The sequence below is a fragment of the Sphaerodactylus townsendi genome, linkage group LG03 (assembly GCF_021028975.2).
Source record: "Sphaerodactylus townsendi isolate TG3544 linkage group LG03, MPM_Stown_v2.3, whole genome shotgun sequence".
Lineage (NCBI taxonomy): Eukaryota > Metazoa > Chordata > Lepidosauria > Squamata > Sphaerodactylidae > Sphaerodactylus > Sphaerodactylus townsendi.
Window position 1 is genome coordinate 145,640,127 of NC_059427.1, and position 15,985 is coordinate 145,656,111.

The 15,985-nt window shown below is 50.1% G+C and overlaps 1 protein-coding gene across 1 annotated transcript in view; it reads right to left on the reverse strand.

Annotated features, from left to right (window-relative positions):
- The window catches only part of LOC125427901 (structural maintenance of chromosomes protein 1A-like), a 65,461-nt gene that overhangs the window by 8,402 nt on the left and 41,074 nt on the right, over positions 1–15,985 (reverse strand). The window contains 8 exon segments of the mRNA XM_048487468.1: positions 5,417–5,491; positions 5,493–5,578; positions 5,669–5,825; positions 7,982–8,095; positions 8,190–8,358; positions 9,885–10,030; positions 12,948–13,089; positions 13,204–13,310. Coding sequence (XP_048343425.1) covers positions 5,417–5,491; positions 5,493–5,578; positions 5,669–5,825; positions 7,982–8,095; positions 8,190–8,358; positions 9,885–10,030; positions 12,948–13,089; positions 13,204–13,310 — 996 coding nt within the window.

The window sequence follows — 15,985 nt, forward strand, 5'->3', positions numbered from 1 at the left end:
GTCTGCAACCTGCGGCTCTCCAATTGGCCATGGTGGCAGGGGCTGATGGGAACCGTAGCCCATGAACATCTGGAGAGCCGCAGGTTGCAGACCCCTAGCATATCAGAGAAAGGGAACTTTGACTCTTGAAAGCTCTCATTCTGAAAACCTGGTTAGTCTCTAAGCCTCCACAGAAGTTGAAGTGAGCTGTTTTACTAATTCTCTCTTTTTTTTCATTTTGAATTTTTATTGTTTCATCCCTTAGGGCAGACCTGGGCATTATATCGCTCAAGGGCTGCCACATCCGCCCGCCGATGACTTGACTGGCCCCTGTGCTGCTGTGGGAGCATGCTGAAAGCCCCGCAGAAGCCGGGTTGCCTTGGCTGCCTTTTGGCCCGCCCTTCGCCTTTGGCCCGCCTCCACAATATTTTCTGTTTCTTATGCGGCCCCATGGAAAAAATAATTGCCCACCCCTGCCTTAGGGTCTGTCTGTCTGTCAAGCAAAAACGGATTTTTAAAAAATCAGTGAATCGTTAAAACGTGCTCTGAAAGCCAAGCACGAAGATGCTGCCTCTTTACAATGGATAATATCAATTTCTAGCCTTTGTGGCTAATGAAAGCGTGAAATCAGGGGCTGGGAACCGCGCCCGCGTATATGAATGCAGGTGGGGAGGGGGTTCGGATCCGATTCCTCGTTCCTCCCCAAACAAAGCGACTGTTACTGCTACCCAGAGCATTCCTGACTGCACCACGGCTGCCGATGTTGTTGCCAGCGATCGCTTCGCTGCCGCGCCATTATTTGGCTCCGACTGGGCTGGCTGTCATCGCTGGCAGAACTTTGTCTGAAGACAACAGCAAGCCGCGTTTCAACGCCCGGCACATGGGCAAATAGCACATTTTGCATAAGAACAAAAAAAGTACCCACTGTGCTGTAACGTACATCAGTCTTTTTAGGCACTGATTGACGTTTCAGAAGACAGTTTTGTTTGTAACTGGAAGGCAAGAGCGCGCACAGAGCGCTTAATTTCTGGTAGAACGGCTTCTAGACTGAACTCTCAAATCCAGCGCCCGACTCCCGCGGAGGAGTTTTTCAGTTTCTGGTTTGGGATATGTCAGATTGGTTCACACTGACCTGAATGGCCCAGCCTACACCGATCGCACCAGAAGCTAAGCAGAATTGGCTAGAGTTAGCACTACGATTGGAGACCACCAAGGAAACCCGGAGTAATTCCGCAGAGGCAGGCAATGGCAAACTACCTTAGTTTCTCTTTTGTCCTGACTTGGATGGCACCAGGCTAGCCTGATCTTCTTAGAGCTCCAAAACTAAGCAGGTCACTACTCGGATGGGAGATCGCCAAGGGACGCCAGGGATATGTAGGCATGGGTGCATGGGGGGGGGGGGTTAGGGGGCAGGGCTACACCCCGCCGCCTCTAGGGCATGTGCCACGCCTCCCCAAGCCCGCCCCAGCCTAGCACTTATAAAAGCATAGCTCTTCCTCGAGGGCCGGGGACAGCGGGCTCCTGCCCTGCCACTCCCCTGCCCCAGCTTCCGGCTGGGCTCTCTCAGCCCGGCAGCTCCTTTTCTGCCCACTCCCTCTGGGCAGAGGCATAGAGGAAAATGGAGCCGGTGCAAAAATCTGAGTCAAGGCGCGTCCCACCTCCCGGGCAGCCGCTGTGATGCTGGAATCCACCCCCAAACAGCATCACTTTCAAAGGTGTTTAAACTAGAGAGCCCAAATTCTCCTTTAAACCCACCTTAAAGGGAGAATCTGGGGTCCCCAGTTAAGTTAACGGTAGAAAGTGATGCTGTTTTAAAGATGAATTATCCCCCACCCTGAAAGCGGCATCACTTTCAATGTGGCGTGAGTGGTTAAGAGCAGGTGCATTCTAATTTGAAGGAACAGGGTTTGAGTCCCAGCTCTGCCGCTTGAGCTGTGGAGGCTTATCTGGGGAATTCAGATTAGCCTGGGCACTCCCACACACGCCAGCTGGGTGACCTTGGGCTAGTCACAGTTCATCAGAGCTCTCTCAGCCGCACCCACCTCACAGGGTGTTTGTTGTGAGGGGGGAAGGGCAAGAAGATTGTCAGCCCCTTTGAGTCTCCTGCAGGAGAGAAAGGGGGATATAAATTCAAACTCTTCTTCTCCTAAACTGAGTGCTCAGATTCTCCCTTTAAAATCCCATGCGAAGGGGTGGATTTAAAAAGGAAACTCTGGGGAAAGAGGTAGAGTGCCTGCTGTCAGGGGGTGTATTTGTTAAGCTAGTGAAGCACCAAACTTTCTCACAGGTATCTTTGGAGGACTTTCTTCCTAATGATACCACCCAGATTTAGTAAAAGTTTGGTTCAGTGGGTCCCAAAGTTATGGACCCCCCAAGGTGTAGCTTACATCTTTCTGGTTAGCTCCCCATTGGAAACAATGGAGGAATGGGGCACCCCCTTTGGCAGTCCATAGTTTAGGACCCCATGGACCAAACTTCACAAAACATGGGTGGTATCAGTAAGATACTCTCCTGATGATACCTCCCAAGTTTGGTGATGTTTGGTTCAGGGGTCCAAAGTTATGGACCCTCAAAGGTGTAGTCCCCATCTTCTATTAGCTCCCATTGGAAACAATGGAGGATGAGGCACCCCTTTAGGAGAGTCCACATATAACTTTGGACCCCTGAACCAAGCCTCACCAAGCTTCCTGGGTAGTATCATCAAGAAAGAGTCCCCCCAAACAATCCCCTGAGAGTTTGGTGCTGCTTAGCCTAAACAATGCGCCCCTGCAGACCGCAAAAACAAAAAAATACTAAAAATGTTTTAAAAACCCACAAACGTAAGTGGCAGGCTGGACATGAATGGAGGTGGACCCAAGAACCCCCCCCCCATCACTGCCTCGTCCCTTGAGGGACACTACATGGAGGCAGGTAATGGCAAACCACCTTTGTTCTCTCCTGCCCTGCCCTGCCCTGGATGGCCAAGGCTAACCTGATCTCAGCAGCTCTCAGAAGCTAAGTAGGGTTTGCCCTGGTTTGTACTTGGATGGGAGACCCACAAGGAAGCCCAGGGTCTCTATACAGAGGCACGCAATGGGAAACCACTCTGAACGTTTCTTGCCATAAACCAGCTGCAACTTGATGGCACTTTTTATTTTATTTTTCTATTTGTATCCCGTCCTCCCCTGCAGGGCTCATGGCAGTGAACAACAGCAGCATCAAAACAGCATAAAACATCAATAATCATAAAAACCATAACCAACAGATGGCAACACCCCCCCCTTCTTTCCACCACCAACAAAGGGACAAATACAAACACTCGCTTTAGCCCTGTGTGGGCTTTAGCTCACCTTAGCTATTATGAATCTACAGCAACACTCAACAACATTTGAGTCTCACCCAGTTGTGATTCGGGGAAAAGCAAATCAGAAACGCGAAGCACAGTTCTGGGCGCGGAGCTCTGCTTGGCCAAACAGCTCAGCCGGCTTCAAAACCCAGAAATAAACAACCTGCTGATCCTCTGGACTGCAAAGTCACACGGAAAAGCTTGTGGCCGAAACGTCTCAGAAGCCAACGAGGCGAGGGAGGAAGAAGACCAGAGGGCAGCGGTCTGTGCCCTGCGTGGCATCTGGAACCAACCCAGGGCTACCAGAAGCGGAATACATTTTCCGTTTGCACAGGATGCCCATGAACCAAAATATACCAGACAGCTCAATTCATATCATCTATACAGGCTGCAGAAAGACCATCTTCTCCCATGCATATTAGGAAGAACTTTCTAGACCACAGGTGTCAAACTCGCAGCCCTCCAGATATTATGGACTACAATTCCCATCATCCCCTGCCAGAATCATGTTGGCAGGGGGTGATGGGAGCTGTAGTCCATAACATCTGGAGGTTTGCGAGTTTGACACCTATGTTGTCAGGGCTGTTCGACAGTGGAATTCACTGCCTCGGAGAGTGGTGGAGTCTCCTTCTTTGGAGGTTTTTCAACAGAGGCTGGAAGAACGTATGTCGGGAGTGCTTTGATTGTGTGTTCCTGCATGGCAGGGGGTTGGACTTGATGGCCCCTGAGGTCTCTTTCGACTCTATGGTTCTATGTTCCAGCCTGAGAAATTAAGATCACAGGGCAAAGACCTCGGGACTCTGCTGGCAATCCAAGAAGTTCCTTTAGTGAGTAAACGAGACAGGGCCTTTACAGTGGCAGCCCCAGAATTAGGGAACAATCTCCCCCCACTTTTGATCTTTCGGAGGCAGCTGAAAGAGAGCTTTATTTAGGACCACATTTGGTTGGGTTTACTAGCAGTTCTGAGTTATGATTTTAAATTTTGGTTTTGATTGGTTGCTGTGGGTTTTCCGGGCTCTGTGGCCGTGGTCCGGTGGATCTTGTTCCTAACATTTTGCCTGCATTTGTGGCTGGCATCTTCAAAGGTGTATCACAGAGAGAAGTCTGTTACACACTTGTCAAGTGAGATGGGAATGTTTAGTGGGGTATATATTGCCCATGTCCCAGGGTGGGGAAACAATCAGTAAGTGTTTGGGTGGAACTTGCCATGCAAAAGTGTGGTTGACGGTTGGTTGGTTGGTTGGTTATTTATTTATTTGTTTGTTTGTTTGTTTATGGGATTTTTTATACCGCCCAACCCCCGGAGGGCTCTGGGCAGTGCACAACACAGGTTCAATACAATATATACAATCAAAACCCCATTAAATTTAAATTTAAAAAGATTTAAAAGCACAGTGGTAAATTCAGTAAAATGGCGTCTTAATAACTAGTCACTAATTAAACCCTCCTGGCAAGAGGAAGCAGAACAGGAAGTGGGTCCCCTAGATGACAGGGGACTCGAGAGCGGAGGAGAATAGAATAGAAGGGGCACCTCAATCAGCGGCTGGACATGTCCAAAGCCCGGTGGAACAACTCATTCTTACAGGCCCTGTGAGGTCACCCAAGGTCCTGCAGGGCCCAGACAGCTGGAGGAAGAGTGTTCCACTCAGGCGGGGGCCAAGGCTGAAAAAAGCTGCCCTGGCCCCGGTGGGAGGCCAGCACGATCATTGAGGGGCTGTAAAGGAACCACCAGTAGAATTGGCCTCTGCTAAGCGGTAATGCGTCCCTCGAAGAGGCGTTGGGAACAAGATCCTACCAGCATCTTCACGGCCACATATCGAGGAAGCCCACAAACTCAACCAGTTGAGTCCGGCCGTGAAAGCCTTCGACAATACTTTGGTTCTGATGTTTGTGAATGTGTTTTATGCGCCTTGTTTATATTGTAGACTACCTTGAGCTCTGCAAAGAAGAAAAACGGTTAATAAACAAACAAATTCGCAATCCAACTTCTCTTAACAATATTAGGGACTGCGGGCAATCGGGTACAGCCCGCGCCGCGCCTCGGCGCCGTGTCATTTCCACACCACTCTGCCGATAACACCTTTCGGTGACATCGGGCGGGCACACCCTCACCTGGGCGCTGCTGTTGCGCGACAGGGCTTTGTAGATCTCGTCGATGTTGGTAGCCACCGACTTTCGGCAAGCGCTTGAAGCGATTGGCTGCTTCTTTCTTTGATCTGCTCAAAGGCGGCTCAAGCCATTTCTGGCTCTTAGCGTTCCGGGCTGCTTCAAGTGCTGCAACGGAAAGGGGAGGGCGGCCGTGAAACCAGCTCTTCCATTATCCCGCCCCCAGTCCCTGGCCGCCCGCTGGGAGGGAACCGGTACCGTCGGAGGTCTCCTGGAACTTGTCGCGGACGCTCTCCAGCTTCTCCATGGCCTTCATGTTCGGGGCCGCGATGCGCTGCAAAATGCTCTGCTGCTCGTTCAGCTTCTGCTGCAGCTGGTTCATCTCCACCTTGATCTCGTCTTCCGCCTGGACGTCCTGCAAAGGGGAAGCGCCGGGAGGCAAAGGGGTTCAGCCGGTCCCCGGCTCCAGGGACCAGGCATGGTCAGGTAGGACATTTCTGGATCTAGCTGAGTGCGGCTGATTCCAGGCAACGGGTCCGTGAAGTGGCCCGTAAGAAAGATCTTATGGCACATGAGAGATAGTCCTCTGTGAGTCCTCTCCTTCCCAAATTTATCCTGACAATCGTTCCGCAAAAGGTGAGAAAATAGGACTCATCCCAAACCAACTTCACGGCCAGGTAATGACTAAGGCTAAGCCAATCTCATCAGATCTCAGAATTCGAGCAGGTAATCTCTGCCCTGATTGGAATGGCAAACATGACCTCATCACAGCTCGGAAGCTAAGCAGGGACAGCCCTGGCTAAGACTTGGAGTGGAGATCACAGAGAAGGAGAAGAGTTGGGATTTATATCCCCCTTTCTTTCCTGTAAGGAGACTCAAGGTGGCCTACAAGCCCTTCCTCTCCACAACAGACACCTAGTGAGGTAAGTGGGGTTGAGAGTTCTGAGAGAACCGTGGCTAGCCCAAGGTCACCCAGCAGGAATGTAGGAGTGTAGAAACACATCTGGTTCACCAGATAAGCCTCTGCCACTCAAGTGAGGGGAATCAAGCCGGTTCACCAGATTAGAATCCACCTGCTCTTAACCACCACACCATGATGGCACCACGAGATCCAAACCACCAATGAGAAGTCTCACCCCTAGAAAGCCCTGTGGGCTACCGTGTCAAAAGTTGGGTGCAACTTGATGTCACTTTCCCCCAATATACTTTAGACAAGTGGGGACCAGCGATGCTCATGGGGGGAGGGGGGAAATAACGATTCCCCTGTTGCTCAGTAAGGAAGCCAGGAAACTTGTGAGGGGAGAATCCCAATGTCCACGCCCACTGCCACCCCTCGCACAGTTCCAGGACTCTCCACCGCTGCGGCCGTCCCAGAGAAGTGGCTGACGTCCCCCTCCTCTGCTGCTCAGCCTTGGGTAGATGCCGGCATATGCCACAGCTAGCCCACAAGAGCGGCCACCGACCTTCTCCACTGCCGTGGTCAAGGCCCAAGCAGCTCCTTTCCACTCTGTGCATGTGCACAAATAACGCAAATGTACTTTTCTGCAAACACGAGATTTTCAGATTTTTCTGCAAACACGAGGAGTTCTTTGTTATATGGTTTGATGTGTCTCCTGTAAATGTCTATTTTGGTTTGTGTTTATGTTTAGTTCCATGGGAATGTCAACTCAATGCATGGCAGCTGTGAAAAAGGCAAACTCTATGCTGGGGATCATTAGGAAAGGAACTGATAATAAAACTGCAAAGATTGTCATGCCTTTATATAAAGCCGTGGTGCGACTGCACTTGGAGTACTGTGTCCAGTTCTGGTCGCCGCATCTCAAAAAGGATATTGAGGAGATAGAAAAAGTGCAGAGAAGGGCAACAGGGATGATTGAGGGACTGGAGCACCTTCCCATGAGGAGAGGCTGTTTCTTTGGGGACTCCCTTTTTTTTAGTTTGGAGAGGAGACGCCTGAGAGGGGTGAATAAATACATGATTGAAGTCTATAAAATTATGCATGGGGTAGAAAATGCTGACAGAGAGAAATTTTTCTCTCTTTCTCACAATACTAGAACCAGGGGTACCATTCATTGTTGAAATGCTGGGGGAAGAAATTAGGACTAATAAAAGTGAAACACTTCTTCACTTAACGTGTGATTGGTGTTTTGGAATATGCTGTCATAAGGGAGGTGGTGCATGTACACTAACCTGGATAGCTTTAAAAGGGGGGCTTGGACAGATTCTGACACGGAGAAGTCGGTTTCATGGCTACCAATCATTGATCCTTCTTTGATCTGAGATTGCAAATGCCTTTAACAGACCAGGGTGCTTTCGGGAGCAACAGCACGTTTAGAAGGCCATTGCTTTCACATCCTGCCTGTGAGCTCCCAAAGGCACCTGGTGGGCCACTGCGAGTAGCAGAGAGCTGGACTAGATGGACTCTGGTCTGATCCAGCAGGCTTGTTCTTATGTTCTTATGTATGGATAAAAATTAATTAAAATGTTATTTTAAAAAGAAAGAAAGAAAAGAGAAGCCACCCGCTGCCGCCACAGCTGGAGGCAAGTCCCCAGCACTGGAGGAGCTCTCACCCTCATGTCCTCGGAGAGGTCGCTGTAGTCCATCCTCTGATGAGAAGCTTCAATGGGCGCTTATATATCATCGTGGGAGGTCTCTCTGCTGAACTGCTGGCTAGCTTCAGTCTCCTTTGTGTGAGCCACCCTGCGCCCGTGGCAAAATGGAAAAGAAGAGTCACCAAGCCGCCCATCCCGTTCTCCCACCGGCTGCCCGCGTCCTTACATCCCTCCTCCTTACATCTTCCTGACTGATGTCATCCATGGTGCCCTTGGAAAGGGGGAGTTTGATGTCCTGCATCTTGCAGGCCTGAAGGAGGTTGTGGCGGTCGCTGCGCTTCTGTTCCAGCTTGGTCTCGATGGCCGTCACCTCCTTCTGCAAGTGGGTCATCTCCCTGCAGCCAGAAGGGGCAATAGAGACCGTTAGGAGAGGGCATGCTTCGGCACCCATGTGAAAACTAAAGGCCGCGGTCCACAGACCCAACTTCTCGAAGAAGAACTTCGGGATTACTTTGCATTGGATATTCTTTTATTGAAGTCTTACAGCAAGGTGTTGGCACTAGGGAGCTATAGACAGAGCTGAAAAGGCAGCATAGCAAGCTTATGGACTGATACGCTTTCAGGAAGAAGGAAGGAAGGAAGGAAGGAAGGAAGGAAGGAAGGAAGGAAGGAAGGAAGAGGAGAGAGAAAGAGGAGAGAGAAAGAGGGAAGGAAGGAAGGGAGGAAGGGAGGAAGGAAGGGAAGGGGGAAGGAAGGAAGGAAGGAAGGAAGGAAGGAAGGAAGGAAAGGAAGAAAGAAGGAAGGAAGGAAGGGAGGGAGGGAGGGAGGAGGGAGAGGGAGGAGGGAGGAGGAGGAAGGAAGGGAGGGAGGCGAGGGAGAGGGAGGGAGGCAGGGAGGGAGGCAGGGAGGCAGGGAGGAAGGGGGCCAGGGAGGGAGGGAGGCAGGGAGGGAGGGAGGCAGGGAGGGAGGAAGAGAGGCAGGGAGGAAGGGGGGCAGGGAGGGAGGAAGGGAGGGAGGAAGGAAGGGAGGGAGACAGATCCTGGGTTAGTCACAGTTCTCTCAGCCCCACCTACCTCACAGGGTGTTTGTTGTGAGAAGGGGGGGAAGGGCAAGGAGACTGTAAGCCCCTTTGAGTCTCCATACAGGAGAGAAAGGGCGGATATAAATCCAACTCTTCCTCTTCTTGTTCTCCCCAGGTTCACAAAGGATGGCGTGACAGCTAAAGGGATCTGAGCAGGCTCTATATATGAGCCACCACTGCGACGGCAGTGCTGCCAAAGGGCGTGTCTACAAGCAGCACACTAATCCATCACAAGGGCTCTGTCCCAGTCACCACCAGCAGACACACAGACACACTGTTCTCAGGCTGAGGCAAAAATATTCATTGAACAAGTCCTGAATGAAACTTCCATGTACAGAGGCAGTATGCTTCTAAATAGCAGATGGCAGAGATGCCCTAAAGGCATCTGCCAGAGAAGAACAAGAAGGAGGAGGAGGAGGATTTATATCCCCCCTTTCTCTCCTGTAGGAGACTCAAAGGGGCTGACAAACTCCTTTCCCTTCTCCCCTCACAACAAACACCCTGTAAGGTAGGTAGGGCTGAGAGAGCTCAGAAGAACTGTGACTAGCCCAGGGTCACCCAGCTGGCATGTGTTGGAGTGCGCAAGCTAATCTGGTTCCCCAGATAAGCCTCCACAGCTCAAGTGGCAGAGCAGGGAATCAAACCCAGTTCTCCAGATTAGACTGCACCTGCTCTTAATCACTACACCACGCTGGCTACACCGCTCAGATCCCTTCAGCTGGCCTGGATGGACCCTGGCTCCAATCCAGCGCAGGATTTCTAAGCGTCATTGCTCCTTCCTCGTGGCCGGCTGTAAATTGAGAAGGGGGTCCCCCAAGACCTGTCAGTAGCCCCACTCACTTGTTGGCGCCCCCCAGTTTCTTGCGGATCTCTTCCATCTCGTGGTTCTTGTCGTTCACCTCCGACTTCTTGGCCAGGTGCTGGTTCTTCAGGTCTTGCAGCTGCGCCATGGTCTCGTCGATGATCTTCATGTGCCGCTGCTCCTCCTGGGCAGGGACAAGACGGGAGGGACAGGAAGGTCAGAGGAAGGGAGAGGAACGAACAGCCCTGCGTTGGTCACTCAGCCACGCTGGGGAACAAGCACCCGCGTTCGGACTCGCTTTTTCCCAGGAGCTCAGGGTGGAGAGGATTCTGCCTGCCCGCTTTTATGGCCACAACTGTGCTGAGTTACTGGGGTGCTGTGTGGTTTCCGGGCTGTATGGCAGCAGTGGCGTAGGAGGCTAAGAGATCGTGTCTCTAATCTGGAGGAACGGGTTTTGATTCCCCGCTCTGCCGCCTGAGCTGTGGAGGCTTCTCTGGGGAATTCAGATTAGCCTGTACACTCCCACACACGCCAGCTGGGTGACCTGGGGCTAGTCACAGCTTCTCGGAGCTCTCTCAGCCCCACCTACCTCACAGGGTGTTTGTTGTGAGGGGGGAAGGACAAGGAGATTGTAAGCCCCTTTGAGTCTCCACAGGAGAGAAAGGGGGGGTATAAATCCAAACTCCTCCTCCTCCTCCTCCTCTTCTTCTTCTTCTTCCTCTTCTTCTTCTATGGCCGTGTTCTAGCAGCATTCTCTCCTGACGTTTCACCTGCATCTGTGGCTGGCATCTTCAGAGGATCCTCTGAAGATGCCAGCCACAGATGCAGGCGAAACGTCAGGAGAGAATGCTGCTAGAACACGGCCATACAGCCCGGAAACCACACAGCACCCCAGTGATTCCGGCCGTGAAAGCCTTCGACAATACATTGTACTGAGTTAGTTTCAGGGGGAAGAGCCATATGGGTCTGTAGTAGAAAAACAAGATCTGAGCCCGGTACCACCTTAGAGAGAGCCGGCGTGGTGTCGTGGTTAAGAACAGTGGATATTAATCTGGAGAACTGGGTTTGATTCCCCACTCCTCCACCTGAGTGGCAGACTCCTGTCTGGTGAACAAGATTTCCCTGCTTCTACATTCCTGCTGGTTGACCTTGGGCCAGTCCCGGTTCTTCCGGCCCACCTGCCTCACAAGGTGCCTGTTGTGGGGAGAGGGAGGGAAAGGAGCTTGTAGGCCGCCTGGAGTCTCCTAACAGGAGAGAAAAGGCAGGGCATAAAACCAAATTCTGCTTCTCTTCTTCATGGGGTTTTCAAGGCGAGAGATTAACAGAGGTTGCTTGCTATTTTCTGCCTCTGAATAAAGACCCTGGACTTCTTTGGGCGTCTCCCACCCAAGTACTAACCAGGGCCAACCGTGTTTAGCTTCTGAGATCTAACCAGATCAGGCTAGCCTGGCTCATTCAGGTCAAGGCAAGAGATGACTGCCTGCAACGGCCTCCCCCTGCATAGCACGCTGGACTTCTGGGGGGGGGGGGGGGGGTGTCTCTGTTCCAAGTACTAACCAGGTCTGTGGAGCTTCCAAGATCTGACAAAACTGGGCTAGCTTGGACCACCCAGGCAAGGGTAGATGAACGGAAGTGGCTTGCCATTGCCTGCCTGCCTCTGGACAGCAACCCTGGATTTCTTTGGTGGCCTCCCGTCCAAGTGCTACCAGAGCCAACCCGTGTCTCAAACTTTCTCCACTTCAGGACAGAACTGCTTTGATTGTGTGCTCCTGCACTGCAGGGGGCTGGACTTGATGGCCCTTCGGGTCTCTTCCTACTCTATGATTCTATGATTCAGAGAGATCAAGTGAACCTGCAGCCCAGACAGTGGTCAACTTGCTCTTGCTGAGACTGAGATCCAAGCAGCTAGCACAGACTCAGCTCTATAGGAGCAGTAGTGGCCTAACGGTTAAAAGCAGGTGCACTCTAATCTGGGGAACCGGGTTTGATTCCCCTCTCTGTCGCTTGAGCTGTGGAGGCTTATCTGCGGAATTCAGATTAGCCTGTACACTCCCACACACGCCAGCTGGGTGACCTTGGGCTAGTCACAGTTCTTCTCTCAGCCCCACCTACCTCACAGGGTGTTTGTTGTGAGGGGGGAAGGGAAAGGAGTTTGTAAACCCCTTTGGGTCTCCTGTAGGAGAGAAAGGGGGGGATATAAATCCAACTCTTCTTCTTCTTCTTCTTCTTCCATTGAGTGAGCTCCCAGTTTCCCCACCCACAATTCTCTGCCTTTGCTTCGTGGCTTCCTTCTCCAAGTTATAAACATTTTTCCCATCCCCTCTCCTTCCTGTTCAGAACTGTTCATCCCGCGGACACCATCCACGCGAAAGCACGCAAACGCAAGGCGAACAGAACTGTGTGATTGGTGTTTGGAATATGCTGCCACAGGAGGTGGTGATGGCCACTCACCTGGATAGCTTTAAAAGGGGCCTGGACAGATTTATGGAGGAGAAGTCGATTTATGGCTACCAATCTTGATCCTCCTTGATCTGAGATTGCAAATGCCTTAGCAGACCAGGTCCTCAGGAGCAGCAGCCGCAGAAGGCCATTGCTTTCACCTCCTGCATGTGAGCTCCCAAAGGCACCTGGTGGGCCACTGCGAGTAGCAGAGAGCTGGACTAGATGGACTCTGGTCTGATCCAGCAGGCTCTTTCTTATGTTCTTAAGGCCATTGCTTTCACATCCTGCATGTGAGCTCCCAATGGCACCTGGTGGGCCACTGCGAGTAGCAGAGAGCTGGACTAGATGGACTCTGGTCTGATCCAGCAGGCTCTTTCTTATGTTCTTAAGGCCATTGCTTTCACATCCTGCATGTGAGCTCCCAATGGCACCTGGTGGGCCACTGCGAGTAGCAGAGAGCTGGACTAGATGGACTCTGGTCTGATCCAGCAGGCTCTTTCTTATGTTCTTAAGGCCATTGCTTTCACATCCTGCCTGTGAGCTCCCAAAGGCACCTGGTGGGCCACTGCGAGTAGCAGAGAGCTGGACTAGATGGACTCTGGTCTGATCCAGCTGGCTCGTTCTTATGTTCTTATGCCCCTCCCTCTCACAGCGAGTACCTTCTTGAGTTTCTCTATCTCAGTATCATCCTTCTTGACCGTCTGTTCCCACATATGGACTTTGTCCTGATCTTCCTTCAGCTGGTTTTTCTCAAAGTCCAACTGGATGCCCAGGCGCGTCTTCTGGTTCTCAAACTCCAACCTGCGGAAGGACGAAGGAATGACGAGGCAGGATTCGCATCTCAGCCTCCTCCAGCGCATTCAACTCTGCGACCCGCGGGGGACTGGAGACGGCGGGGTGCGAAAAAGCCCGTACCTTTTCTTGGCAATCTCGTTCTGACGCTTCACCTTCTCCTCCTCAAACTCCCGGATATTCCTCACCCCGATCTCCCGGCAGAACTCCTCAAATACTTCGTCTTCCACCTGCGGGGATGGGAAGAGAGGCTCCGAGAATCAGACACGTGACAAGCGATGGAGAAAGAGATTGTTCCCGAGATGTTCCCTTTCCCACCTATCCGCCCGGAAAAGCGTTTATGTATATGTGTCCCAAATAGGGTGATCTGTGCAGAACTGGGTATACACTCTATTGAAACAAAAGCTTGGATTATGCTTTTGAAATTTTGGCTAAAAATATTCTTTAGGGTAAAGGAAAGTTCGTTATTCTCCTATTTTAAATCTGACCGACTGAGCATATCCTGGTTATTCCATATTGAATCCAAAATAAGAACTCTAGGATTCTCTCTGGAATTTCTCGAACCTCTTAACGAGGAATATATATTTAGATTGCTCAGCCAAAGACTGACTGATATGGAATTTCAGTCCCTTCACCCAGTACAACCTGCAGTATGTTCCCCAGATTTTCTAAACCTACCCATCCTACGTGGGAAGATAGCAAAATACTTCTATAGTCTCGACAGTCCATCTTGTCGCAGAGCATTTATGCTTGCCAGAGTAAACGCCTTTCCTTCTAAAGTTACAATCGGGAGATTTCAAGGTGTTTTATTCGCTGACAGACTATGCCCATGCTCTGTTAATGCCGTGGATACAATACAGCATATCCTCCTAGAATGTCAGCTACACTCTGCATTACGTAGTCACTATATAATCCCGATTATTAAAGCTAAAACAAATCTGCCTTCGGCTTATGTAGTGAAGTATTTACTTAGTGATACATCTTCTGAGATAACCTTTAGGGTCGCTACATATCTAGCGGAAGTAATATCTCAAAGACGGTACTAAAATGTGTCCCTCAATGTATCAAATCATCTAAATTACATTGATTTGATGTCTGAGGCTCAGGTCATTGTGGTGAACATGGGAAGTTATTCAAATCGGATTTGATTAACACATGGATGTCGCGGTGTGTCTCCGGAGAGTTTGTGTATGATTTGTCCTAACTTGGTGTACTGGATTCCTCGTTGTATTGCTGTTTATCATACAAACATACTGTATGCAGAATTATTTATGCCTAATAAAGGTTTACTGTACTGTACTGCCCCTGATATATGTAATGACGGCTCCCTGGAGTCACTTGGACACATTCTGTTCAATAGCATTTGAAGGATTCTTATTAGCCTGATACTAGCCCGTTTTCCAGGAAGGGGCAGGAAAACCCGTAACAGCAATTATGCCTTCTAGTGGAAATTTTGAAATCACACTTAAAAGTAGCTAAATTCTAATCTGGAGAATCGGGTTTGATTCCCCACTCCTCCACCTGAGTGGCAGAGGCTTATCTGGTGAACCGGATGTGTTTCCACACTCCTACATTCCTGCTGGATGGCCCTGGGCTAGTCACAGTTCTCTCTGAACTTTCTCAGCCCCCCCCCCCCCCCACAAGGTGTCTGTTGTGGGGAGAGGAAGGGAAAGGAGCTTGTAAGCCACCTTGAGTCTCCTTACAGGAGAAAAAGGTAGGATATAAATCCAAAATCCATCTTCTTGGATTGCATTCAAAATCAGGAACATAAGGGACAAGTGATAGTGTATTTATTACCATTAAAGTGAGTCTAACACTGTTTTAACCAAATTGATAGAGAAATGTAATGTTATTTACTTGGGTCTGGGATAGCTTTATTTAAATTGATTGCATTACATCAGTATAAAAGGGTTTGATTTTATAACTACTGTAATCATGTATTTTACCACTAAATGTTATTAGTATTTGAAAACAGTGATTACTTTTACACAAATTGGTGTTAAAGTTACAATGGACAGTTATATTCATTTCCCAGTTTATAGGTCACTTATTATATGTAAATAAGATCTCCTTGGAACATTATTTATTTGTTATACTCTGGAATTTGTATTGGCTCATTTTGAGTTTTATGGGTGGCCTAGGACTGTAATAAACAAACGAACGCTGATCTAGCTGCTGTGGCACATCTGTCCAGGGCAGAAACTTCTAGGGCACATAGCTGCTTTACACGCATCACAGGCAGAGCCAGCTGCGCTATGGTCAAGTGGGGTGAATCTCACAACAGTGATGCAACCACACTTGGAGTACTGTGTCCAGTTCTGGTGGCCGCATCTCAAAAAGGATATCGAAGAGATAGAAAAAGTGCAGAGAAGGGCAACGAGGATGATTGAGGGACTGGAGCACCTTCCCTATGAGGAGAGGCTGCAGCGTTTGGGACTCTTTAGTTTGGAGAGGAGACGTCTGAGGGGGGATATGATTGAAGTCTATAAAATTATGCATAAGGTAGAAAATGTTGACAGAGAGAAATTTTTCTCTCTTTCTCACAATACTAGAACCAGGGGGCATCCATTGAAAATGCTGGGGGGAAGAATTAGGACTAATAAAAGGAAACACTTCTTCACGCAATGTGTGATTGGTGTTTGGAATATGCTGCCACAGGAGGTGGTGATGGCCACTCACCTGGATAGCTTTAAAAAGGACAGATTTATGGAGAAGTCGATTTATGGCTACCAATCTTGATCCTCTTTGATCTGAGATTGCAAATGCCTTAACAGTCCAGGTGCTCGGGAGCAACAGCCGTAGAAGGCCATTGCTTTCACATCCTGCACGTGAGCTCCCAAAGGCACCTGGTGGGCCACTGCGAGTAGCAGAGAGCTGGACTAAATGGACTCTGGTCTGATCCAGC